Source organism: Simochromis diagramma, unplaced genomic scaffold, assembly GCF_900408965.1.
Source record: "Simochromis diagramma unplaced genomic scaffold, fSimDia1.1 OVJJ01000768.1, whole genome shotgun sequence".
In the NCBI taxonomy this organism is placed as follows: domain Eukaryota; kingdom Metazoa; phylum Chordata; class Actinopteri; order Cichliformes; family Cichlidae; genus Simochromis; species Simochromis diagramma.
The window spans coordinates 811,309-838,304 of record NW_024387035.1 but is presented as its reverse complement, the minus strand read 5'-3'; the positions used below and the strand labels follow the sequence as shown (position 1 = coordinate 838,304).

Below are 26,996 nucleotides of genomic sequence, written 5' to 3'. Positions count from 1 at the left end.
TTCCTAAGCACCGCGTCTCTGTGGCTTTTAAACCCCAAAACACGCTACAACAAAAATGGGTCCACCCCAAGGATGGGGTCCCCCGGTGTAGTTTCCACTGTGACAGACTGTGGGCTTCCTCAGAGTGAGGCTGAGAGCGGCAGGCCCAGCTGGAGTCTGACCTGTGGCCCTTCAAATAAAGCTGAAAAAGGCCAATATATGATATTAAATATAAAATATAATTAAAAAACAACATCAGAATGAACAACGAGCTGCTGTTAAGAACTCCCGACGTCCATCCAAGGCCCGATTGGTTTCTGTTTCCATGACAACAACAACCGTATGTGGAAAAGACCAAAAACTGAAGCGGTGAAAAAGTTTTGTTGCAGATTAACTATTAACTTTATGTTATTCATTGTCAGCTCATGCCATCATTAAAGCATGTTAGAACACACATGTAGGATTTCACAAATCATCGCTCCTACATTTAATCGTATCCATAACAACTGTGTGTACGTGTTCGCTTTGAAAACATCACATTCTTTATGTTGGTTGGTTTAGACGAGTGATCTCCAGGATGAATGAGGGCAGAGGCCCGTTTCATGGAGACTGTTTAAGTGTAAACCTGGATTAAAACCCACATTTGAACACCTTCATCAGAGGCTGTGACCATGTTGAAGGACTGATGCTGACGTGCTCTGACACTCATTAGCATAGAAAACAAAGTGGTGAAAGCACAGAGCCCTGAGGAGCTCCACTGGACGGTCTGTTCACAGAACATTTAATTATTTCACTTTTATTTACATGCAAAACATCCTCAGAGAGAACAGCTGTTTCAGAGCTGCCAGCTTTATTGGAAAGATGAACTGAAATCCCAAAATAGTCCAATTTATGACAAACTGACACGGTGAAATGTTGCAGGATTCAAATGTGTCGATAGATGAACTCTTTCAGTATAAGATGCAATAATACAAAACACATGAAGGTGAGGAGGAATTCATTTAAAGTAAGTGTGATTTAAAGAGGACTGATTCTTTCCTGGTCAGGCTGAAGCTTTCACCGTCTGACCTCTGTAAACAAACCGAAACACGTTCAGTGTTTAGTTTTACGAATTAGGTTTCATGAATCACCATCTGAGAACGTCTCCGATGTGGGCGCCACTCACAGGGATCACTTCCTGTAGAAGGGTCACATGACCTGTTAAACCCAGAGAGCTTCGTGTGACCTCTGACCCTGATCACCAGCGTCAGGGTCAGTGAAGGTGAGATACCGTGTGACAGGAGGAGGAACTATAAAGTTTTATTTGTACGAACACGTAGAACAGATGAAGTCAGAACGAAGCAGGTGGAGCTCAGTCAGGGTGGAGGTGCAGACAGGTGAGCTGAAGGGGAGGAGCCAGTCTGGTCAGGAACTCTCTGTCTCCTCGAGTGAACCTCCTCACCTCTGAAACAAACACACACACACACACACACACACAATTCTGAAGGTTGCAGTCAGGGTTGGTCAGGGTGGTGAGGGTGGTGTGTGAGGGTGGTGTGTGAGGGTGGGGTTACCTTCTGGTCTCTGGTTGGTGTGTTTCCTGCAGGTGAGGCTGAGCGGCCGAATCATGACATCACTGCTGCACAGACACAACAGGAAGTGGAGGAGGAAGTCGTCAGCGTCCCCGTCACACACCTGAGACAGACACAGAGGTTATGTCTCTGCAGAGTCACGGCTCGGCCCTGTGGAAACGTCCTGCAGGACGCCTGTTTCTCTCTGTGGTGGCCCCCCCACAGCGTCCCCACCGTGCTTCACTGTGTGGACGCTGTTCTTTGGGTTGTAGCTGTATCTTCTTCTCGTTTCACCTCCTCTGACCACAGGACGTTTCAGTCTGCAGGGTCTTTTAACACAGCTCCACCTGTGGGTGGAGGGGCCCTGTGGGTTCTCCTGGTGTGACCCGAGTCCTAAATGCCTCTCGCTGTCCTGCCCCTCCCCTGTGGTCTCCACCCTCCATGTGGAAGGTGTGGCATTCACAGTCAGCCCTGATTACCCTCAGAACTACACCACCTGCTGCTTCATCAGGTCGAGTGGGTGGAGTCAGGGGCACGACCTGAGTCTCGCTGAAACACACGGCTGTAAGGCCCCTCCCTCCTGTTCACGTGAGCCCAGCGTGGGTCCGTCACACCTACAGACTTTTAAAGGTGGAAGTGGCCACGCCCCCAAACCAGTTCAGCAGTAAGGTGTGAGCAGACGGAGCTGTTACCAGGATGTAAACAGGATGTGCCCTTTCACAGTTAAAGCCTCATCTTAAATTTTAAAGACAAAATAAAGTTTAAAGACGACGATGAGCACGTGACTCACCTGTGACAGGTAAACATATACACCTGACAGGTGCTACTGACCTGGCTCTGCCCACGAGGGAAGACTCTGATGTGACCTCTGACCCTGAGTGCTCTCTGAAGCCCCTCCCACTGATCATCAGCCAATCCCAGCAGAGCACGAACCAGAGCAGCTGAGAACCAGACGTGAGCCTCACCTGTCCCGTCATCGATCACCAGCCTGATCGAAGAGCAGAGCGACATGGTTTGATCATGTGACTGTCACCTGACTCATCCAGGTGATTAACACGTATCAGCAGGTGAGCTCAACAGGAAGTTGCTCTTACTTTGCTTTGGACTGAAACACTGACGAGGTCGAGTGACACTGAGAGCTGCTGCAGCCCTGAGAGAGAGAGAGCAACAGGTAAACACACACACCTGAAATCGTGAGCAGTTTCCTCCAAAACGACACTTTACTTACTGCACCAACACTAACACACCACCAACACGCTAACAACACATGAAGCACTCCGAGTACTTTCACTGCACCCGAGAAACTGCAACTAAACACATCCTGTACACACTGTGTGTATTTTATGCAGTACCTGTGTGTACACGCTGCCACACAGCGAGCAGCTCCACTGCAGTTGCAGGAACAGGAAACACACCACGTGACCTTTGACCTGTCCCACAGCGCACCTCTGCTTGCTGCTCAGAGCCCACTCACCCAGGTGCATGATGGGAGCAGGAGGAGGAGGCTGGGCCGAGCTGATAGAAACCAAACAAACAAATAAACAACAGCACGACAAACACGTGAACCAGACTTTACCTGTAAACTTACCTGGTGTCTCCCAGGGAGACCACAGTTATGGAGCTGACAGGTAAGTACGTGCAGTACACGCTTCCTGTCCTGAAACACACACACAGGTAAACCGCACAGGTACGTAACCATCGGCGTGGCTTTGTATTGAACATTGGGGGGTCAAGATCTCTGTCTAAATAAATAAATCTGGGTACATTTCCAGATGATTAAACAACTATTTTGCTGGTAACACCTGAAACGAGTAAAGAAAACCAGCAGCCTATTAATGCAAGATGATCCATAACTTTATTGGGGGTGACATTGTTGGAAATGAGTCCAAATAAAGAGTCCAAACATTTATAAGCCTGTCTATGTGTGTCTCACCTGGACAGCCTCCTCTGGAAACCAGACAACAGCAGAGTGTTACCTGGCAACAGGCCAGCAGGGTAGGGGGTGTGGCTTAAGTCCAGGTACACCTGCAGACTCCTCCCAGCTTGGTCACAAAGAGTGAGACGCACACCTGCACACACACATTCAGCTAACAGTCAGACCTGAGACTCATACCTGAAGCACTGATGCCTGCAGTTCCTCTAGTGTCCAGCAGAGGCAGCAGTGAGTCGCCCCCATAGACCCCCACGTTAAAACATCACAGCAGAAAAGCCTGATACACAAACCTGAGTGTGTGTTTGTACCTGAGTGTGTGTGTCCAGAGTGGGCAGTCCTGTTGTTCACAGTGATCCTTTCAGACACCACACCCTGAAAACACACCAGCTCTGAGCTGAAACACACACACACACACACACACACACACACCAGTAAGAGTTTAAAGCAGGCTGCAGCTGCAGTTCCTCAGATGGCCACAGGGGGCGACTCAGTGAGGGACGAGCAGTTTACCTGCAGTCTAAGACCTCTGAGACGGACAAGACTGTGGGTGGGACGGCCTGAAAACACAGAGAATAGACATTAAAAATATGACGTCATTCAGGGGTAAAACCGCAAAGGATTGTGGGAACGAGTGGCAAGCGGTACTAGCGCACGCAGGCTTTCACACGAAAACAGTCACACAGTAATAAAAAGAAACACAAAAATGGCAAGAAGCTGTTGTATTATTAACTGTGTTGTATTATTAAGTCTTCTGTTGTAGTTATTACGTAATTTATCATAACATGATTGTTGATGTAGGTTACAAATAAGTCTTATATTGATTTGAATTGAATTCGTTGCTATGCTGCTTTGTTCACTGTGGCTTTTCTGGGATAATGTTTGTTCTTTTGTAGGAAAACCAGAAACAAAATGCAGGAATGTGATCCAGACTGGCCCCTCTATCAGCCTGGGTCATATCGAGTTTAAAGCTGCTACCACAGCCAGATCTGATTGGTTAAGAGAGAGAGCGATATCGAAACAGCCACGAAACGTCCGCATATACAGGGAGTGCAGAATCATTAGGCAAATGAGTATTTTGTCCACATCATCCTCTTCATGCATGTTGTCTTACTCCAAGCTGTATAGGCTCGAAAGCAAGGTGGAGGTGGAGTACTGGTTTGGGCTGGTATCATCAAAGATGAGCTTGTGGGGCCTTTTCGGGTTGAGGATGGAGTCAAGCTCAACTCCCAGTCCTACTGCCAGTTTCTGGAAGACACCTTCTTCAAGCAGTGGTACAGGAAGAAGTCCGCATCCTTCAAGAAAAACATGATTTTCATGCAGGACAATGCTCCATCACACGCGTCCAAGTACTCCACAGCGTGGCTGGCAAGAAAGGGTATAAAAGAAGAAAAACTAATGACATGGCCTCCTTGTTCACCTGATCTGAACCCCATTGAGAACCTGTGGTCCATCATCAAATGTGAGATTTACAAGGAGGCAAAACAGTACACCTCTCTGAACAGTGTCTGGGAGGCTGTGGTTGCTGCTGCACGCAATGTTGATGGTGAACAGATCAAAACACTGACAGAATCCATGGATGGCAGGCTTTTGAGTGTCCTTGCAAAGAAAGGTGGCTATATTGGTCGCTGATTTGTTTTTGTTTTGTTTTTGAATGTCAGAAATGTATATTTGTGAATGTGGAGATGTTATATTGGTTTCACTGGTAAAAATAAATAATTGAAATGGGTATATATTTGTTTTTTGTTAAGTTGCCTAATAATTATGCACAGTAATAGTCACCTGCACACACAGATATCCCCCTAAAATAGCTAAAACTAAAAACAAACTAAAAACTACTTCCAAAAACATTCAGCTTTGATATTAATGAGTTTTTTGGGTTCATTGAGAACATGGTTGTTGTTCAATAATAAAATTATTCCTCAAAAATACAACTTGCCTAATAATTCTGCACTCCCTGTATAAAGCTTACACAGAGTTTCTGTCTGATTTCTCAGACCTTTTATCTGATTTAGTGCTCAGCTCAGATAAAATAGAATAGAATAGAATAGAATTCAACTTTATTGTCATTGCACATGCACAGGTACAGGGCAACGAAATGCAGTTTGCATCCATCCAGAAGTGCTTTAGTGATATAGATATATTACAATATATATTAGCAATAATATAGATATGTGAGTATATTACAGAAATGGGTCTATTATGGTATGTTATAATGTACACGGTATGAAGTATGTTGTGAATATTCTATAACTATAAGTATGTACAGGCTGTAGTGAGTACAAGCTATGTACAGGATATGGACAGGATATAAATATGAAAAACTATACAGAATATGAAATAAATAACTTTACAGAATCTGAGATATACAGCTATACAGAAATGGGAACTATGCAAGTTGTAAACAGTTGTAGGGTTAAAAATTATCGTATGTACAGAATGATTATTTACACAGAGCTATACAGTAGTGCAGTTAAGATAAGTGAGGGTGTAGATAGTTTCTACAGAGGCTATATAAAGTGCTAGTGGTTGTGAGTGGTGGTTCAGTCCATGTTATTATTGTGTGTTTGAGGGTACAGTTGTCCATTGTGGGTGTGTGTATGTTCAGTCCATGAGTTTAACGTGGGTCAGATGTCAGGAGGCAGAGTTCAGGAGTCTGACAGCTGTGGGGAAGAAGCTGTTCCGGTACCTGGTGGTCTTAGTCCGGAGGCTCCTGTGGTGCCTCCCAGAGGGCAGGAGGGTGAAGAGTCCATGTGATGGGTGACTGGGGTCTTTGATGATTTTCCCAGCCCTTTTCAGACACCGCTTCCTGTAGATGTCTTTTATGGCAGGAAGTGGTGCTCCGGCGATGCGCTGGGCAGTTTTCACGACCCTCTGCAACGCCTTCTGGTCCGAGGCAGAGCAGTTCCCGTACCAGACTGTCATACAGTTGGTCAGGATGCTCTCGATGGTGCAGCGATAGAAGTTCACCAGGATGTCTGAGGACAGGTGGTTCTTCCTCAGAGTCCTCAAGAAGAAGAGGCGCTGGTGAGCCTTCTTGACCAGCTTGGAGCAGTTGGTCGTCCAGGTGAGATCCTCGGAGATGTGGACTCCCAGGAACTTGAAGCTGCTCACACGCTCCACAGCCGTCCCCTTAATGTGGATGGGTGGGTCAGCATTCCTCCTGTAGTCCACGATGAGCTCCTTGGTCTTCTCGGTGTTAAGCAGCAGGTTGTTTGTGTCGCACCACTCAGCCAGACGATCCACCTCCTCCCTGTAGGCGACCTCATCGTTGTCACTGATGAGGCCAATCACCGTGGTGTCATCTGCAAACTTAATGATGGTGTTGGAACCATCAGCAGGTCTGCAGTCGTGGGTGAAGAGGGAGTAGAGGAAAGGGCTCATCACACAGCCTTGTGGTACACCGGTGTTCATTGTGATGGTAGATGAGCAGCGGTTATCCAGCCGGACATGTTGGGGGCGGTTGGTCAGGAAGTCCAGTAACCATTTGCAGATGAGGGAATTGATGCCCAGGTCTGTCAGTTTCCTGATGAGTTGTGAGGGGTGGATTGTATTGAACGCTGAACTGAAGTCTATAAACAGCATTCTGGCGTAGGTGTTGTTGTTGTCCAGGTGTGAGAGGACAGAGTGCAGTGCGATGGAGACTGCATCCTCTGTGCTCCTGTTCTGGTGGTATGTGAATTGGTGGGGGTCCAGGGTGGGGGGGAGACAGGATTTGAAGTGTGCTAGGACCAGTCGCTCTAAGCACTTAGTGATGATGGGGGTGAGTGCTACTGGGCGGTAATCATTGAGGCAAGATGGGTTGGAGTTTTTGGGTATCGGGACGATGGAGGTGGATTTGAAGCAGGCCGGTACCACAGCGTGGGCCAAGGACAGATTGAATATGTCTGTGAGCACTCCTGCAAGCTCCCCAGAACACGCTCTGAGAACACACCTGGGGATGCCATCAGGGCCTGCAGCCTTGTGGACATTGATCCTGCTCAGCACCGCTCCTACATCGGTGGGGGAGAGAGTCAGAGGTTGGTGGTCTGGCGTCATGTCTGGTTTGGTTGTGGTTGTGGGGTTCCCTCGCTCAAAACGAGCATAAAAGTTGTTGAGCTCGTTGAGGAAGGAGACATCAGAGGATGCGGGGGAGGGTTTGGTGGTCCTGTAGTCTGTAATGGTCTGGAGTCCTTGCCACATGCGTCGGGGGTTGGAGTTGGAGAAGTGTTCTTCTACCTTCTTTTTGTAATGGTGTTTGGCTTTTTTGATGCCCTTCTTTAGATTAGCCCTGGCTGTGCTGTAGGCGTGTGCATCTCCTGACCTAAAGGCAGTGTTGCGGGCCTTCAGGAGGAGACGAACATCCCGGTTCATCCAAGGCTTCTGGTTGGGGTACATGGTGATCCGTTCCGATCCACAATAAATAATTATTGTGGGTGATTTTAACATCCATGTAGATGCTAAAAATGACAGCCTCAACATGGCATTCAATTTTTTCATTAGACTCAATTGACGTATCTCAAAATGTAAAAGAACCCACCCACCACTTTAATCACACTCTAGATCTTGTTTTAACATATGGCATAGAAACTGAACATTTAACAGTGTTTCCTGAAAACCCTCTGCTGTCTGATCATTTCCTGATAACATTTACATTTACAATAATTGATTACACAGCAGTGGAAAGTAGACTTTATCTCAGTAGATGTCTTTCTGAAAGCGCTGTAACTAAGTTTAAGAATATAATCCATCCACTGTTATCATCTTCAATGCCCTGTACCAACACAGAGCAGAGCAGCTACCTGAACGCTACTCCAACAGAGGTCGATTATCTTGTTAATAACTTTGCCTCCTCTCTATGTTTAACACTGGATACTGTAGCTCCTGTGAAAAATATTCAATTCAGACATATTTGACTCCGTGGTATAATTCTCAAACATGTAGCCTAAAGCAGATGACTCGTAAGCTGGAGAAGAAATGGCGTGTCACAAATTTAGAGGATCATCATTTAGCCTGGAGAAATAGTTTGCTGCTTTATAAGAAAGCCCTCCGCAAATCCAGAACATCTTACTATTCATCACTGATTGAAGAAAATAAGAACAACCCCAGGTTTCTCTTCAGCACTGTAGCCAGGCTGACAAACAGCCAGAGCTCTTTCGAGCCAACCATCCCTTTAACGTTAAGTAGTAATGACTTCATGAACTTCTTCACAAAAAAAATTTAATCATTAGAGAAAAGGTTACTCATAATCATCTCACAGATGATGATATTATCTACCGCTACTCTTAGTACCATTGATGTTAAGTTACTCTTTTTCTCCAATTGATCTTTCTGAGTTAACTTCAATAATTACTTCCTCCAAACCATCAACGTGTCCTTTAGACCCCATTCCTACAAAACTGCTCAAAGAAGTCCTGCCATTAATTAATGCTTCAATCTTTTTTTGTAAGTATGTTTATTGAGATTTTTTGATATAAGAAAAAAAAAAAAAACACAAAAAAACCCAAAAAACAACAGACAACATAACAGCGAGCGCTAAAACACACAAATAAGACAAAATATTACACTGCAACGACAAAAATACTACTTCAACATCAGTTGAAGTAGTATTACTAGTAAAATTACTATTTTAAATGATTCAAAATTACTTCAACTGGCAATAAACAGAAATAAAACACTAAGGTGGTAGGCCGAGTTATTGGTGATCGATCAAACAGGACTTTGCTTTAATACATGGTCTAAAAATGGCTGCCACACATCAAAGAAATTACTAAGTTTGTCCGCTAATGTGTACCTAATTCTCTCCATATGTAGTAGAGCAGTCAGTTCTTTTAGCCACATTTTGAATTGAGGTACAATATCCGACTTCCAGAGAGTCAAGATAATTTTCTTAGCAATTACCATTCCGAACAAAACTGTAGTTTGTGCAGCAGGGCTGAGGTGTAAAAGGGAAGAGGAAGTTCCAAACAATGCAATTATTGGGTCCGGCTCTAATGTGCAATTATAAATACCAGAAAAATATTTAAAAATGTCCAACCAATAGTTAAGCAATTTGGGACAAGTCCAAAATAAATGAGTGAGAGAGCCTTCTCCAAGTTTACAACAATCATATATCACAAATCCTGTGCAGTTTAGTTTTTGAATAATGAAGTCTGTGAAGCACTTTGAATTGAATTAACTGATGCCTTACATTTATAGAGCAAGACTGGATCCTACACAGACTCCTCTCCCACACCTCATCTCCAATTTGCAAACCAAGCTCCTCCTCCCATGCCATCTTCAAAAAGTCAGATTCAAAATTTAAATACTCAGAAAAAGCTTTCACAAAACCAGAAACCAACTTTTTAGAATCCGGGGAACTCAGGAGTGTAAAAATTGACCCCTCTTCCAGAAGAGATGGAAAATTAAGAATACTCTGACGAACATAGTTTCTTATCTGTAAATAATGAAAGAAATGTGATGCGGGGAGAGAGAACTTGTTCTGCAACTGGGTAAATGATGCAAACTGCCTGTCAATATATAAATCTTTGAGAGTAATAATACCTTTCTGTGTCCAGACCTCAAAAGAGGCGTCTAAACATGAGGGTGGAAATGCATGATTACAATATATTGGAGTATGGATCGAAGTATCTGGTAGAGCACAACCTTTTTTGTTCTGACTAAAGATTTTAACGCAGTTCGAAACTATAAAATTATTGACCTTGGTTCGTGGATTAGAGGATGAAAAAAGAAGAGCAGGGAGGGAACTATTCTCAACCCCACCACTCTCTATGACCACCCAAGGTGCGGTATCGGCAGACATGACCTTTTTGTACCCTTCCTGCCAGTAAACAAGAGTTCTAGCATTTGCAGCCCAATAATAAAACTGAAACAGTGGCAGAGCAAATCCACCCTTAATTTTAGACTTACATACATGAACTTTTGATATCCTGTGAGTTTTAAAGCCCCAAACAAATGGTAATACTACTGAGTCGATCACTTTAAAAAATTGCTTATTCAAAAAAATAGGTAAATTTAAAAATAAATATAGAAATTTAGTAAGGGAAACCATTTTAATTACATTAATGCGACCTACCATGGAAATAGGTAGAGCCCTCCATTTCTCAATGTCCTTTTTCAATTTTTCAACTTGTTCAAGATAATTCAACTTAAACATCAATTTAGGAACCTTAGGCAAAATAACACCCAAGTATTTCAATCTGTCTGTAATTTTAAAAGGCAAAACTTTCAAAATTGCAGTTAAAGCCACAAACTCACTCTTCTGCCAATTAATTGTATAACCTGAGATTTCCCCAAATGACCTCACCACATCTAAAAGTACAGGAACAGATTGCTCAGGATTTGACAAGAACAAAACAACATCATCCACATATAAAGAAATGTAGTGCTTGATATTCCCCAATCGGACAGGGTCAATAGAGGGCTCATTCCTAATGGCTACTGCAAGAGGTTCAATAGAAATTGCGAAGAGCAAAGGGCTCAAAGGGCAGCCTTGTCGTGTCCCGTGGTGTAAGAAAAAAAAAGGTGCTGATCTATCTTGGTTAGTAAGAATGGAAGAAGAGGGATGTCTATATATCATATCAACCCATGATATAAACTGTTCGCCTAAACCAAACTTCTCCAGTACCGAAGCATATAGGCCCACTCGACCTGGTCAAACGCCTTTTCAGCATCTAAGCTCAGTACTGCGATCTTGGAAGCTCCCTAGTGCCTATGATACATAATGTTCATCAATATTCGAACATTAAAGAAGGAAAACCTCTGGGGGACAAACCCAGTTTGATCCGGATGGATAATTGATCCAACATGTCCATTTAATCTGTTTGCCAAAATTTTAGTGAAAATTTTCATATCCAAATTCAACAAAGCAATACGTCGATAAGAGGGACATTCTGTTTCATCCTTTCCTTCTTTCAATAACAAAGAAATATTAGCTTCATATAGCGTACGGGGAAATCTTTGAGTATGGAAAGAATGCTTAAACATTCTCAATAAAAGCGGGGCCAGCTTTTCAGAGTATTTTTTATACAGTTCAATGCCAAACCCATCTGGGCCTCGGGACTTTCCATTGGGGAATTACTTAATAGCTTTCGAAACTTCTTAAATAGTAATATCTGAGTTTAAAGCCTCTCGTGCAGCGTCATTCATTTTCGGGGGATCCAGCTTCCCTAACCAATCAGCAATATTGCCCCAAGATTTCGACATATAGAGCTCTTCATAATATTCTCTAAATCGCTCATTAATAGCTTTAGGGCTAATTAAAATTTCGCCTGATCTTGATTAAATTTTGTGTATAGCCCTACTGGCCTGTAGGCCTCTTAGCTGCCGAGAAAGAAGCTTATGGGGCTTATCTCCAAACTGAAAATGCTTCTGTCTGATCCTAAATAGCTGATCTGTTACTTGACTAGATAAAATTGTGTTATACTCAAACTTCCTTTTAATGATGTCTTGAAACAAAGAGGGACAAGAGGAGGCCTTGTGGTCCTGTTCTGTGTTAATTCATCTTCTATTTCAAACAGGCGTTTCCGGCGTTCTTTTTTTTAACAAAGATTCAAAAGAAATAATTTCTCCTCGCATTACCACTTTAAATGTTTCCCATAAAATCGAATCAGAAACGTTTATCATTAGTTTCCAAGAAATCTGATATTTTAGTTGTCATAAATTGGCAAAAGGATGTCTCACACAGGAGTGACGGGTGAAAATGCCAGTTACCCTGTTGTTTCGTACCACAGAAGTCCAGGACTAAAGAGGTTGGAGAGTGATCCGAGATCAATATGTTATGATAAGTTGAGCATACAACTTTAGACATAAATTTAGAATCAAGCAAAAAATAATCTATTCTGGAGTACGATTTGTGCACTTATGAAAAATAAGAGTAATCTCTAATCTCTTAAAGCTTCAATCTTAAATATGATCAACCTATCTCTAATAATCGGCTATGTACCACAGGCCTTCAATCTGGCTGTAGTTAAACCTTTACTTAAAAAGCATCTCTAGACCCAGCAGTCTTAGCTAATTATAGGCCAATCTCCAACCTTCCTTTCATGTCAAACATCCTTGAAAGAGTAGTTGTCAAACAGCTAACAGATCATCTGCAGAGGAATGGCTTATTTGAAGAGTTACAGTCAGGTTTCAGAGCTCATCACAGCACAGAAACAGCTTTAGTGAAGGTTACAAATGATCTTCTTATGGCCTCTGACAGTGGACTCATGTGCTTGTCCTGCTAGACCTCAGTGCAGCGTTCGATACTGTTGACCATAATATTCTATTAGCGTGATTAAAGCATGCTGTAGTTTGTATCACATTTATCTAATAGACTCCAAATTGTTCATCTAAATGGAGAGTCCTCTTCATACACTAAGGTCAACTACGGTGTTCCACAGGGTTCCACAGGGTTCAGTGTTAGGACCAACTCTGTTTACATTATACATGCTTCCCTTAGCCTGAAACGCTCGCCTGATATTGACACTTAAGTATGGGTCTGTTGATTGATTTAACTGACTGGCTTCAAGTTCCACACCACATGGCCGCTGGACCTGCTAACCGCTCCTTCCTCGCTAGACTGCTATTACAATCACTGTCTTGCAAGCTCCATGACCTGGATGACTGAGAAACTACACAGAGATTTATGTAGTTTCCAAGGAGTCAGGTATGGATGGCTAACTCTGTGCCTTAATCCTGGCAGGTTAGAAAACACTAATGACACATGTCATCTGTGTCATTACAGTTAAGATAATTAGACCATTGGAAATATTACAAAAGATTTACCAGTCTTTATTCTTGTAAGAGCTCCAGGTATTTATTGGTGTAAGCTGTTTTTGTTTTTTTTCCTTTTCCATTTCTCTTCTTTTTTTCTTTTTCTTGTTTTTGCCAGCAGCATTAAGATGGTGTTTTCTGAGAACCAAAACTCAGCATTTAAAATATTGATCTTTCTCCTGTGTTGAACTAATTCTTCATGATTCCTCCACAGAGTGGGCCAGCAGAGCTCAGAGGTTCCCAGAAGTCAGTCTACCCAGCAGCATCAAACACAGCTGGACTCCATATTTATGGTCTGTACATGTACAACATCTATTCTATTTAGTCATTTCTCAAAAAGAACGGCTATTTATACTTCAAACATATTGCAAGTATTAGTTTTTCGTAGTATTAATTGCAAGATAAGAGAAGTTAGAAGCACAACTAAACACTGTTTCAAATAAACAATGAGCTTTGGCAGCTGGGCTGGTCAAAAAGATGTGTTTGTAATTTTATCTATACCCATGACCACCTTGACACATATTGCTACAGACATGTCCTTTAATTTTTGGCTGTCATGGTAGTGTCTAATAAACTATGAAAGCTGGATAAATGATTGGAAAACTTTAGAAAAAGTAATTTATCATATTATTATAGCATTTATTCCACTCTAAACAATGCAAAGTTGAGTTATCTGATCTCAGAATTTGATTTATTTTTTTGCTTGTTTTTTTTAAACATTCCAATTTAACAACCTCCCTTGAACATACTGACTACAATTACCATGATGTAGCAATATTCACTCTGTTTCCAGAATCAAAATATGCTGTGGACTGCAACAGAAATATGATTATGACAACACCTTCATATCTCCTGGCTATTTCTGTCTGTTGTTCCTGGTCTCCCTCTGTTCATTGTTCCTCTCTTCTTCCACTGCACCACCAGTTGAGGTTGTAATGTAACATATTAATTGACACAATACTCTATTCCAGCTACTGCAGGACAACATCATCACTTTTGTGAAGAATGAACTGAAGAAGATTCAAAAAGTTGTCAGTCCAGATTATCTGAAATACTTGGAAGGTCAGAGAACGGTTGAGGAGAAAGTGGGTGAGCACGAGGAGCAGAGGAATAGCAGCAGAGAGGCATTTGTGAAGATCACATTGGACTTTTTAAGGAGAATGAAGCAGGATGAACTAGCTGACCTTCTGCACAAGAGTAAGAGGATTTCTATAAAGATTTAAGCTGCTGGTTGAACAGGTTGTTTACTAATGTCTAACCCTAAAGTGATAGTCAAACATAAATATAAAAATTCTGGACTGATATTTGTTGTCTATTCTGCTGTACAATGATGCGAATGTTTTTGTGATTTGGCGCTATATAAATAAAATTGAATTGAATTATTCTTTCTTTTAGGAACTTCTAATAGAGACGTCTATTGGAGTGAGTGTAAACTTAAATCTACACTAAAGAAGAAGTTCCAGTGTGTATTTGAGGGGATCGCTAAAGCAGGAAACCCAACCCTATTGAATCACATCTACACAGAGCTCTACATCACAGAGGGAGGGACTGCAGAGGTCAATGATGAACATGAGGTCAGACAGATTGAAATGGCCTTCAGGAAACCAGACAGACCAGAAACAACAATCAGACAAGAAGACATCTTTAAAGCCTCACCTGGAAGAGATGAACCAATCAGAACAGTGCTGACAAAGGGAGTGGCTGGCATTGGGAAAACAGTCTTAACACAGAAATACACCCTGGACTGGGCTGAAGACAAAGCCAACCAGGACATACAGTTCATATTTCCATTCACTTTCAGAGAGCTGAATGTGCTGAAAGAGGTAAAGTTCAGCTTGGTGGAACTTGTTCATCACTTCTTTACTGAAACCAAAGAAGCAGAAATCTGCAGCTTTGAAGACTTCCAGGTTGTGTTCATCTTTGATGGTCTGGATGAGTGTCGACTTCCTCTGGACTTCCACAAAACTACAATTATAACTGACCCTAGAAAGTCCACCTCAGTGGATGTGCTGCTGATAAACCTGATCAGGGGGAAACTGCTTCCCTCCGCTCGCGTCTGGATAACCGCAGCCAATCAGATCCCTCCAGAGTGTGTTGGTATGGTGACAGAAATCAGAGGGTTTGCTGACCCACAGAAAGAGGAGTAGTTCAGGAAGAGATTCAGAGATAAGAAGGAGGAGAGCAGGATCATCTCCCACATTAAGACATCACGAAGCCTCCACATCATGTGCCACATCCCAGTCTTCTGCTGGATCACTGCTACAGTTCTGGAGGATGTGCTGGAAACCGGAGAGGGAGGACAGCTGCCCAAGACCGTGACTGAGATGTACATCCACTTCCTGGTTGTTCAGGCCAAAGTGAAGAAGGTCAAGTATGATGGAGGAGCTGAGACAGATCCACACTGGAGTCCAGAGAGCAGGAAGATGATTGAGTCTCTGGGAAAACTGGCTTTTGAACAGCTGCAGAAAGGAAACCTGATCTTCTATGAATCAGACCTGACAGAGTGTGGCATCGACATCAGAGCGGCCTCAGTGTACTCAAGGGTATTCACACAGATCTTTAAAGAGGAGAGAGGACTGTACCAGGACAAGGTGTTCTGCTTCATCCATCTGAGTGGGCAGGAGTTTCTGGCTGCTCTGCATGTCCATCTGATCTTCATCAACTCTGGACTCAATCTGCTGGAAGAACAGCAAACAACCTCCCAGACACGTGAAACAAGAGAATCTGCAGAGACACACTTCTACCAGAGTTCTGTGGACAAGGCCTTACGGAGTCCAAGTGGACACCTGGACTTGCTCGTCCGCTTCCTCCTTGGTCTTTCACTGCAGACCAATCAGACTCTCCTACAAGGTTTGCTGACAAAGACAGGAAATAGTTCACAGAACAATCAGGAAACTGTCCAGTACACTGTCTGAATGAACTGAATGATCGTTCTCTAGTGGAGGAGATCCAACAGTCCCTGAGTTCAGGAAGTCTCTCCACAGACAAACTGTCTCCTGCTCAGTGGTCAGCTCTGGTCTTCGTCTTACTGTCATCAGAAAAAGCTCTGGATGTGTTTGACCTGAAGAAATATTCTGCTTCAGAGGAGGCTTTTCTGAGGCTGCTACCAGTGGTCAACGTCTCCAACAAAGCTCTGTAAGTAAATATGTACTCATTTGAAAGATTTTGTATCAAAATGATATAAAGTGTATTTCTCTTGTCTACATGAAACAATAAAACTATTTTCAATAATAATTGTTTCAGACTAAGTGGCTGCAACCTCTCAGAGAGAAGCTGTGAGGCTCTGTCCTCAATTTTGACCTCCCCATCCTCTAGTCTGATGGAGCTGGACCTGAGTAACAATGATCTGCGAGATTTAGGAGCGAAACTTCTGTCTGCAGGACTGGAGAGTCCATATTGTACACTGGAAACTCTCAGGTTAGAATTCAGACAGTCCAGCAGTCATTTACCCTTCAGAAGTCAAAAGTGTAACTGGCTATTTTTCAGTAACTGTAATGTGACCTTTCTATTCTTTTACATTAAAAGAAAATGTCTCGTTTGTTGGAATTCTATTCAACACAACCTCACGTTTAAATTGGCAGTTTCTTTGGTTTTTTTTCATTTTGACGTACTGCCTTAACACAACCTAAAATCTCACAAAAAACACTTAAAAACAATGTTTTTTATTTTTATTTTTTAGCATTAAATCACCAACATGTTTAAGAAATCATTTAAAAATTCAACCGCTAATATTAACTAGAGCAAAAATGTACTGCTATTGAGTATAGTTTACCTTTCTTTCACTAGAGGAAGCCAAACGCACCATGACTGTAGTTTGCCATTCATACCACTAAATGGACTGTAGTTTCATATTCATTTAAATAGGACCAACATTTGGGCAGAAATTTCATATATTAAAAAGTATAAAGGGTTATAACCATCAAAAGTCATAGAACACCATTTGCGATCAAGCCAGCCGAAACTATATAACATATTTTAACATCCCTCTGACAGAAGACAGAGACGATCTGTGATCTGGTTACCAGGTGCTTTAACAGACGACTGTGGACCGTAGCCAATGCCAAAACTACAAGGGAAAAAACGTGCTCCCCTGAATCAAAACAAAAGTTTTTACAGAACCCATGATAGAAATCGGCCATGCCCAGAAAGCGATGCAACGTGCGCCGAGTTTGTGACACTGGAAAGTCCACAACGGCCTGAACTTTTTCAGTCACGGGCCATACCTGCCCTTGTCCCACTAGCTTGCCCAAATAGGTAATAGTAGCCTTCCCAAACTCACATTTAGAAAGGTTGAGCATGAGGGAGGCATATTTGAACCGCCCGAACACCTCAGAAAGTGTTGCGAGATGCTCAGGCCACGAGGTAAAATAGACAACTACGTCGTCCAAGTATGCCTCGCACTTAGACACTCCACACAGCACCTGCCGCATAAGGCGCTGAAACGTTGCGGGCACATTACGTAACCCGAAAGGCATCACTGTATATTGGAGGAAGCGATCGGGTGTTACAAACGCAGAGATCTCCGAAGTGCTAGGTGTTAATGGAACCTGCCAGTACCCCTTTAATAGGTCCAGCTTTGTAACATACTGAGCAGAACCAACACGATCGAGGCCATCTTCCATCCGCGGGAGCGGAAACGAGTCTGGTTTGGTAACCGCATTCACTTTCTGGAAATATTGTCCGCTTTCGCTACCAGAATACAAGGCGAGCTCCACGCGTCGTGACTGAAAATGGCAAGGCCATGCTCAATGAGATATTCAACTTCCTACTGCATCAAGCTCCGCCTTGTGGAGTATACACGATAAGCATGCTGTTTTATCGGCCTGTCAGTTTCCACCGTGATGTCGTGACACAGGACAGATGTTTGCCTACGGTAGTCAGAAAACAAAGGTTGATGAGCTTTCACTAACGCAAGGACATCCCTATGAGCAGGGGGTGGCAAATGAGAGCGGGAGGACTCCAAAGTGGCCAACATCTCGCAATTCCCATCTCCGAGCCCCCAGTATACAGCCACTTTTTTCCATCAAACCATCGTCTTGTGGGTGGTACTCTGTGGTGCACAGAGCAAATTACATCACCGGTGGCGAGCTCTTTGGACACATAACATTTGAGCATATTAACATGACACACTTGCAACTTCCACTTCCGATCAGGCGTTTTAATGACATAGTTAGTATCACTTATTTTCCGATCCACCTCATAAGGACCAGAAAATTGAGCTCAAATGCTAGACACAGTCACTGGAAGCAAAACCAGCACCTTCTCCCCCGGGGCAAAATTCCGAACCACGGATTTCTTGTCAAAACGTGCTTTCATACTGCCCTGGGCTTGCCTCAAGTGGTCGCGGGCCAACTGCACGAGAGAGACATTCCTTAAAAGCACACACATAATCCAACACATTATCCTCCACCCGATGCGATTCGGACAATAATTTCTCTTTAAGTAATTGCAACGGCCTGCGTACCGTGTGTCCAAAAACAAGATCAGCTGGACTGAAACCGAGGGATTCCTGCTTGGCTTCTCGAACGGCAAACAACAATAAGAGAAGCTAACTCAGAGGAGCGATTGCTTACCTAACCCCCAAAAAATATAACTAAACAACAATCACTTACCTCCCTGACTAACTAAACATGAGAAAACTGTACCCAACTGAAAAGGCGATCCACTCGAACTTCCTCATGACTTGCAGAGCAACACAGGGCATGTCGCAGCCCCAGCTGGTTGGGGTAAAACCGAGGATGGATGATTGCCGTCCTCAACCGCGCCGTCTTATACTCTGCCTCCAGAGCAGCATCCAGTCCTGGCGTACCATCTTCGGGATCCACCACTCCTGGAGGCGCACCTGCACACTCACATTTGCATGTCATAATCCCAGCCCACGACGGCAGCCGTAACAGCAGTGTGTGTGACATTCCATCATTGTCCAACTGTTCTGACACACACACCAAACAAACAAACAAACAAAAAATATCTAAATTGCACACTACCTACTAACTGTGTAAATTCTCTGTTATAACTAGTTTTCCTTGGCCTATAAAAAAAAAAAAAACTATTTGAATATTACATATCAGAATTTGATGAAATTGTCTATTTCTTCTTAAACAAATAAAACAAGAAATCTCACAAAGTTTTCTTCAGGTGTTTGAGGGTGCATGGAATTTATCCAACAAGTCTACATGTATCTTGTGGACTTGGCATTTGACTATCATTCATTTGTTTGTGACAAATAAAATTTGAATTTGAATGGGTATTTTATCCATAAAGATAATTGAAAATAAGCCTTTAGTGAAGTTTTAACAAATGTATTGGTTTTTTTGTGTGTGTTTATATAGTCTATCAGGCTGTCTGATCACAGAGGAAGGCTGTACTTCTCTGGCTTCAGCTTTGAGCTCCAACCCCTGCCATCTGAGAGAGCTGGACCTGAGCTACAATCATCCAGGAGACTCAGTCCAGAGTTTGTTGGCTGGACTGAAGGATCCACATTGGAGACTAGACACTCTCAGGTATGGAGAGAATGTCTGATAGAGGAGGAAAAGTTGAAAACATCTGCTGTGTCCTACATTCAGTTCCTGATTGTTTCATGCAGATGTCACAAATGAAGGGAAGTGCTTGCTCATTACAGACAATCTAAGGAGCTTGAAAAGAGCAACTGGGCTTTTTCTTGCTGACATTTCATATGAGAAGCTTCTTCAGTTCTAAAATAAAATTTTGGAGAGACTTAGGTATTTGATTTAATTTAAAATTTGGTTATCCCTAAAAAGGGTCGTTGACCCATTATTAATTATGTGCCTCATCACATGAGCCAAGGTGTGAAATAGATAGAAATGTTCGGCTGAGTCTTTCCCTGTAAAGGTAGCGGCCATCTCTGTCCCACATCTTGGGTAGCACTGCTCTGTTCTGTCAGGGTCCCATGTATGGGGTGGGCTATGTTGTCCAACAGGGATGACATCTTAGCCACCATTCTCCTTTCTCCATTCTTACTCACCACCTCCACTGGGTCTAGAGGGCATCCTAGAACAGCGCTGGCCCTCTGGATCAGGCTATTCAGTCTCTTCCTGTCACCAGTAGAGATGCTGCCGCCCTAGCAGACCACACCGTAAAAGATGGCTGAGGCCACCACAGAGTCATAGGTCTTCAGGAGTGGGCCCTTCACTCCAAAAGACCTCAGTCTCCACAGCAGGTACAGCCTGATCTGCTCTCTTCTATAGAGGGTGTTTAAATTGTGAGTCCAGTTAAGTTTATTGTTCAGATGTACACCAAGGTACCACAGCCTCAATGTCCATACCTTGGATGTTTAGTGGTTGAAGTAGAGGATTCAATTCTGGATTTAACAGGAAGCCAATGAAGGGAAGCCAAAACAGGAGAAATATGCTCTCTCTTTCTAGTCCCTGTCAGGACTCTTGCTGCAGCATTTTGGATTAGCTGAAGGCTTTTCAGGGAGTTTTTTGGACATCCTGATAATAATGAATTACAGTCGTCCAGCCTGGAAGTAATAAATGCATGAACTAGTTGCCTCAGTTGTATCGTGAGTGTAATTTCAAATAAAATAAAATAAAACTCAGAAGCGTCTGTGTGTTGTATTCTCCTTCTTCTTCTTCTTCTTCTTCTTCTTCTTCTTATTATTATTATTATTATTATTATCATCATTATTGTGATTATGCTTCATTTTCATGTACTGGGGTATCAATGACCCCCACGCTGCCGCAGCAGCTTCTGTGCGTGGCCCCCAAGTGCTACGTTTTCTTTCCCGATCCCCTGACGAAACGCATTAGAATTGCTCTGGGGCACTTGACGACCCCAAATGATCGTTCTGGGTTTTTTTTTTTCATTTTCATTCACCTGTCTCTACTGAGGGTGGGGTACTCTGGGACCCCCGGGGTCTGGGGCTGCCCCGAAGTAGAGCACAAGGGTTAACAGCGGCCTCCCATGAACGAACGTGATAGAGCCTGCCTGAAACTAGGAGAAAAATTGAAACGGGAGTGGCATCCGGGGAGGGAAACGTGGGTGTACGGGGTGCGGGAGCCAACCCTGATGCGCGGCCTGTGAAATGCGACCCAGTGGAGAAGGTGGGGTGAGAGGATAGCGCTTGAGAGAGGCCTGCTCAGAATGAGACCCTTGAGCGACAGTTGGAACACATCGCGGAACGGATCACTGCAGTTGTGAGGTCTCAGAATCAAAAGAATGACAACACCATGGAACAGAAGTTTGATACCATCATGGGGAGGCTCGCGGCTCTCCAACGGGAGATTGAGAGACCAGCGTCGGAGTGTTAAAGAGCAGCCTGAAAATTCTCCTGGGCTGCTCGCATGGAAATTTACAAAATCAATATCAAAATTGCGGACCCCCATCACAGCGCCAGCTGCAGGCCCAAGGCTGGAGCCGAACAATCACTCCCTGATAACGACTGTGTTATGACTGTTCTTCCCATCCCATGCAAGGACACCTGGGTTGACTGGAAGACTGTTTACTTAGCCTGTCGGGGCGAAGGACACTGTCTCAGCTGAACTCTGGACACACATACACTGATATGTACACACTGATCCCCCTCCCTTTCCAAACGCCTTCGATGCTTGTGCCCTACCGGGGAAGATGGCAGTCGACTGGACCAGCGCAGACATGCTGCAGGACCAGATGCGCTGTCTACACCGGCTCTCTCTTACCCTTTACCCGCCCCTGTTGCTTGTCTTGTGTTTCTATGGTGTATTGATAGTCATGTGCTTTTTGTGCTGAGGTGTTTTTTCTGTTATCAAACTGTTCTCCCACTAGGAGCTCAGTCTGAGTCGAGTTTTTTTTTCTCCTCCTCTTACCTCATGTTATGTATTTTCGTTGTTTTTTCCTATCAGCCTACCTTCTGACGTGTCTCCCCAATGTGATGTTTGTGTAAAGTTGGTCAGAAGGTTCCTTTGTAAGTGCGCATGCGCCATTAGCGTGCTGCCTGCTGTAACCCTAATTTCCCTCGGGATTAATAAAGTATTCTGATTCTGATTCTGATTGTATTACGTGAAACTCCCTGGCTTGTGGAGGACAGATGTGTGATAAGCATCAACACAGGCTCATGAACACAGGCTCATGAACACAGGTGCAGATCTCATGCAGAGGGTCTGAAATTGAGTCTCATGCGCTGAATAAAAAAAAAAAATAACAACAACAAATTAGGCAAGGTGAAATTGTAAGCAATCTTTATATATGCAGGGCAGTGAAATATCAGAAAGTGCAATGCTGACTAGTACAACAAGTAACATTAGGCCGGATTGATATTGGGTTGGTTTTTTTTTGGGGGGGGGGGGGGGGGGGGTGCAAAACACACACGGAACAGAGTGTGGTGGAGGCTGGGACACGGACAGAGCAGAGCTTTCGCGTAGCTTACGTGTAGCTTCACCATATTGTCTGTTACCACACGCGGGGGGCAATCCTGATGCGCGGCCTGTGAAATGCGACCCACGGGTACTCTGGGACCCCCGGGGTCCGGAGCTGCCCCGAAGGGGAGCACAAGGGTTAAAGAAAGGGATCCAACACAAAACTCAAATCAAACAGCACAGTCGGAATTGTCCACAACCTCGCTCAGTTTCACAAATAAATAAAAAGCTTGCACCAGCCATAGTGTTCATAGACACAGGAGGGAAAACTGAAAACTTCCCAGAAACTGAAATTGTAATAAATTAATCACGCTAAAGCCGCCTCTACATAATTCTGGAAAGGTCACGAGCCTTTATGCTAAGCAGACTCAGTGGGAGATAATTAATATGTAGCCTAAGAATTTAACATCTACAGTTTAAAGAGACACATAGGTCATTAGTTTCACTATTGTCTCTAAACATTAAGATCCATTAAAAAAACCAATCAGTTTTATCAACAGATGACCCATGAAACGAGCAACGCTGGCAACACGGTGCATGCTCTCATTTCACAAGTTGACCTACATTTTCCAGAAAGACCACACAGTTAAAACCTGTAAAAATACTGAATTAAGAGTTTCGCACTATGTTTCACCAAGTTAAAAACAAATCCAGCAAAGCTGCTTCTACCAAAAACATTTATCGTTCAGATCAGTGTCCAAAAAGCACCATTAACAAAAAATGTGATCCTGCATTTACCAAAGTAACTCCTGTTTGTTTATATTCACAGTGAAAACCAAAACGCACACAGCGTTTGATAAACAACATTAAAATAATGTATTGCACATCTTTGTTTTAAAAATGGCATCAAAATTCAATGCGTATTTTCTCAAAAAATTTGAAATTTAGACGGTTGAATACACAAACTAACGTGCGGGTGTCAGGCTCAAGAAAAGAGTTTGCTGGCTTTTATCAACCTTTATGCCTCTTCCCCCACCCCAAAGCGCAGTTGTTAAAACAACCCTACAATGCAACACAATCCTGGTGGCATTTGTTTATTTACTTGTTTTACCTCAAATTCGACTTAACTATCAACCTCCCCAAAGTGCCGTCGTTAAAAACACACACAATCTACCGTTTCGGTTTGAGTGTGTAAAAAGCACTATTTAAGATTTGATCCTGCATTTACAAAAGTAACTCCTGTTTGTATAAATTCACACTGAAAAACCAAAACGTGCACCGCAGTTGATAAACAGAAAATTAAATAATGCGTTGCACATCTGTGTTTTAAAGAAGGCCTGGGAAAGCCCTCGCGTATTTTTGTTTTAATTATTTGAAAGTTTAACTGAAAATTTATGCGAACTAACGGCACTGTTCTTAGGTGAAAGGTTTTGGGGGATGCAAATATTTGATGAAAGGGATAAAGTTTGATCTCTAAGCACTCCACCTCCTTTATTCAGCATTTCTTGAGACAAACGGGGGTCTTAAAGTCTGAAACAGCCGACAATGTTCAGTTGTTGTTAGTCGATTAACTAACCATAGAAAATCTGCTTATAAAACAAACACACACAAACACACACACACACACACACACAAAGGTCTTTCTATAGTGTCAGTGTACAAAGACAAAGTCATTCCTGTTTGTATAAATTTACCATGAAAAGCCAAAATACGCACAATGGCTGATGAACCTAATTGAAACGCACCCCGCTAGGAGGAGACAGAGCATGCGCAGCAGGGACCACATGGCCCTGAAGTGCCCATTTTCGGATGAGTGAACGCGCGTGCATGAGAGTGCATGCGCACATGCTCGTACGTGCAAAAAGATGCCAGTTTTTAAGCTCGGGAATGCGGGTGTGGGGGGCAGTGTCCGGCAGCCTCGCCTCTGTCAGTGCGGCCCAGGGTGGCTGTGGTAGCTTCCATCACCAGTGTGTGAATGGGTGGATGACTGGATATGTAAAGCGCTTTGGGGTCCTTAGGGACTAGTAAAGCGCTATATAAATACAGGGTATAAATTTAGGGTATATTAGACTTAATAGTTACTATATACAGTAATTCAATTCAATTAAATTTTATTTATATAGCGCCAAATCACAACAAAAGTCGCCTCAAGGCGCTACATAGATACAGAGAAAAACCCAACAATCATATGACCCCCTATGAGCAAGCACTTTGGCAACAGTGGGAAGGAAAAACTCCCTTTTAACAGGAAGAAACCTCCGGCAGAACCAGGCTCAGGGAGGGGCGGGGCCATCTGCTGCGACCGGTTGGGGTGAGAGAAGGAAGACAGGATAAAAGACATGCTGTGGAAGAGAGACAGAGGTTAATAACAGATATGATTCAATGCAGAGAGGTCTATTAATACATAGTGAGTGAGAAAGGTGACTGGAAAGGAAAAACTCAATGCATCATGGGAATCCCCGGCAGCCTATGTCTATTGCAGCATAACTAAGGGAGGATTCAGGGTCACCTGGTCCAGCCCTAACTATATGCTTTAGCAAAAAGGAAAGTTTTAAGCCTAATCTTAAAAGTAGAGATAGTGTCTGTCTCCTGAATCCAAACTGGAAGCTGGTTCCACAGCAGAGGGGCCTGAAAACTGAAGGCTCTCCCTCCCATTCTACTTTTAAAAACTATAACCATCATCTCTTATAATGAATTTCATTCAAAACACTATTATAGAAAAAAATTCTCATGGGTCCTATCAAAGTATATCAGCAATAAAGCTAATAAACACTATCCAAAGTTACTCAAATATATTTACAAAACTCATTTAACCACAGGTATTGCGCAACAGATTCAATAATCTCAATGGAATTTAACTCAATGCAAAATCTCATAGGCCGTTTTGGCATTTCATCAGAAAAGTAACAAAAAACATCTAAAATGGACAAAACTACAAAAATCAAATCATTCGTTCAACTCTAGATACGTTGAGTCAACATTTGGCCATAATGGAATAAACAAAAACAACAATATTCAATAAATAAAACTAGTAATTGCACTTACTGTCGCTAGCCTAGCATTAGCTTACCGGCGTTTTAGGATGTGCGATCGCGGCTCCGCATTTTCATTAATTGTGACAAAACAAACAAATAACTCACCGATTGTGAGGTGGTGTAAAGATGAATAAATCGGCTGGGTTATTGCACGCTGTCAACTGGTCTGTAGTGTAAAATTTGTCGATATCTGACAAGTACGCCAACCACAGGGACAACAGCAGCCAGAGGAGCAGGGAACATGCAGCTGATTGACCCGGAACTCATGCAGGGTTCATTCCCGCCACAATAAAGGGACTGGCGGAAGTGGGGTCAGAAGTTACCGTGGTTACACTCTCCCCCCCTAATCTTATGGACGTCGTTGTACATGGACTAGGCTGGCAGCGAATGACTGGTTGGCTGAGGTGTGAAAGCATCGTCTCTTCTTCTTCATCGTCTTGAAGAGCGAAGGAGAAGACAGAACTTAACCCATACAGAAAGGTCTGAACGCTCTTTAACAGAGGCTTACCAGGCTTGATGTACTGCAGCCGATCAGGAGGATTCCTGGCGCGGGTTGAATGCCTCAAGGGTGGTTCTGCGTCAGGACTCAGAGGCTCTGATTCAGTAGGTGAGTGTTTTGACAAGTTATTTCTGGATGCTTCTGAATCAGAAGACAGACTTTCTTCATCGTGAGAAGTTTCTGCAAGATCAACTGGCTCAAAGCCAGCTTCCAAGGTTCCGTTAGCAATAACTTGTTCCTCTTCAACAGGTACAGGTTCCTCTGAGAGAATAGCATTCTCTTCCTCTGTAGCCAATACTACAGGGACATCTGGCTGGTTGATAAGTGGAACAGGTTGCGGAGTATTGGGTAAGTCGATGGTTGTTGTGAGGGTGACAGGTTCAGCAGAGAAAGGAACAGGTAGGTATGAGATGAGTTCCTCTTCGTCATTGTCATCAGCATCATCACGTACAGGAGACATGGGTAAGACAGGCATTTTTCTCTTCTGCTTAGTAAGCCTTTCCTTTTCAGAAGGTGGTAAATACCCACAGGGCAGTAGGAGGTCTCGATGTAAAGTTCTCAGGGGCTTGTCTTGGCCTTCAGCTCGAACTGTATACACAGGAAGAGTGCCGGCTTTCTTCACTACAATGTACACAGATGACTCCCATTTATCTGCAAGCTTGTGTTTGCCTCTTAGCCGCACGTTCCTCACAAGAACTCTTTCTCCAACATTCAGCTGTGACGCAGGGACATTTTTATCAGATCTGTTTTTGTTATGTTTCATCACCTTTTCTGAGTTTTCGATGGCCAGTTTGTAACTTTCTTCTAGGTGGGACTTTAGTTTTTCCACATATTGTGTGTGGAATGTTGATCCTTCTTTGGCAAGGGGTAGTCCAAAGGCCAAGTCCACCAGTAAGCGAGGTTGGCGGCCAAACATAAGCTCATATGGTGAGAAACCTGTAACATCATTTCTTGTGCAATTGTATGCATGGA

General features: G+C 43.3%; 1 protein-coding gene and 1 pseudogene across 1 annotated transcript; one reads left to right on the top strand and one right to left on the bottom strand.

Moving 5' to 3' along the window:
* Positions 1-215: 215 nt before the first annotated feature.
* Positions 216-4,033, bottom strand: LOC120740796 (CST complex subunit CTC1-like). The gene is made up of 9 exons (XM_040043284.1): positions 3,973-4,033; positions 3,771-3,856; positions 3,463-3,598; positions 3,118-3,186; positions 2,882-3,044; positions 2,624-2,679; positions 2,361-2,517; positions 1,533-1,653; positions 216-1,422 (listed from the first exon to the last, which is right to left on the bottom strand). Exons 5-9 carry the CDS (start codon positions 3,011-3,013, stop codon positions 1,331-1,333), a joined length of 558 nt encoding a protein of 185 aa, XP_039899218.1. The 5' UTR covers positions 3,014-3,044; positions 3,118-3,186; positions 3,463-3,598; positions 3,771-3,856; positions 3,973-4,033; the 3' UTR covers positions 216-1,330.
* A 1,431-nt stretch (positions 4,034-5,464) lies between these two features.
* LOC120740778 lies at positions 5,465-20,491 on the top strand (annotated as a pseudogene).
* The last annotated feature ends 6,505 nt before the right edge of the window (positions 20,492-26,996 follow it).